General features: G+C 66.2%; 1 protein-coding gene across 1 annotated transcript in view; it reads right to left on the bottom strand.

Annotated features, from left to right (window-relative positions):
- LOC113942736 (ADP-ribosylation factor-like protein 2) overlaps positions 1-305 on the bottom strand; it is a gene marked incomplete at both ends in the record, with an annotated part of 497 nt that extends 192 nt beyond the window's left edge. Inside the window, one exon of the mRNA XM_027633794.1 lies at positions 126-305. Coding sequence (XP_027489595.1) covers positions 126-305 — 180 coding nt within the window. The remainder of the gene's footprint in view (positions 1-125) is intronic.
- Between the last annotated feature and the right edge of the window lie 400 nt (positions 306-705).

The following is a 705-nucleotide window of genomic DNA, read 5'->3' as shown; positions in this document are numbered from 1 at the left end:
TGTCCCCAGGGGTGTCCCCATGTCCCCAGGGGTGTCCCCATGTCTCCCATGTCCCCAGGGGTGTCCCAGTGTCCCCCATGTCCCCGGGGCTGTCCCAGTGTCCCCCATGTCCCCGGGGGTGTCACCTCCTCGCGGAGCAGGGCGCGCAGCTCGGCGGCGCAGACCTGCAGCCGCTGCCGGTCGCTGCTGTCGACCACCCAGACGAGCCCGTCGGTGCTCTCGAAGTAGTTGCGCCAGTAGGAGCGCAGGGAGCTCTGCCCGCCCACGTCCCACACGTGCAGCTGGAACCTGGGGGGGCACCGGGGTCATCCACGGGGTCAACGTGGGGTCACGGGGGTCATTGGGGGCATGGGGGGCATCAGTGGGGTCAATACGGCCAACGTGGGGTCATTGGGGGCATCAGGGGCATCAATGGGGTCAACACGGCCAATGTGGGGTCACTGGGGGCATCAATGGGGTCAACATGGCCAACGTGGGGTCACTGGGGGCATCAGGGGCATCAGTGGGGTCAATGTGGGGTCACTGGGGGCATCAATGGGGTCAACACGGCCAACGTGGGGTCATTGGGGGCATCAGGGGCATCAATGGGGTCAACACGGCCAGTGTGGGGTCACTGAGGGCATCAATGGGGTCAACATGGCCAACGTGGGGTCACTGGGGGCATCAATGGGGTCAACATGGCCAACGTGGGGTCACTGGGGGCAT

This window comes from Corapipo altera, unplaced genomic scaffold (assembly GCF_003945725.1).
Source record: "Corapipo altera isolate COAL_440 unplaced genomic scaffold, ASM394572v1 55919, whole genome shotgun sequence".
NCBI classification, from domain to species: domain Eukaryota; kingdom Metazoa; phylum Chordata; class Aves; order Passeriformes; family Pipridae; genus Corapipo; species Corapipo altera.
The sequence above is the reverse complement of the archived record's forward strand: the minus strand, read 5'-3'. Positions and strand labels throughout refer to the sequence as shown.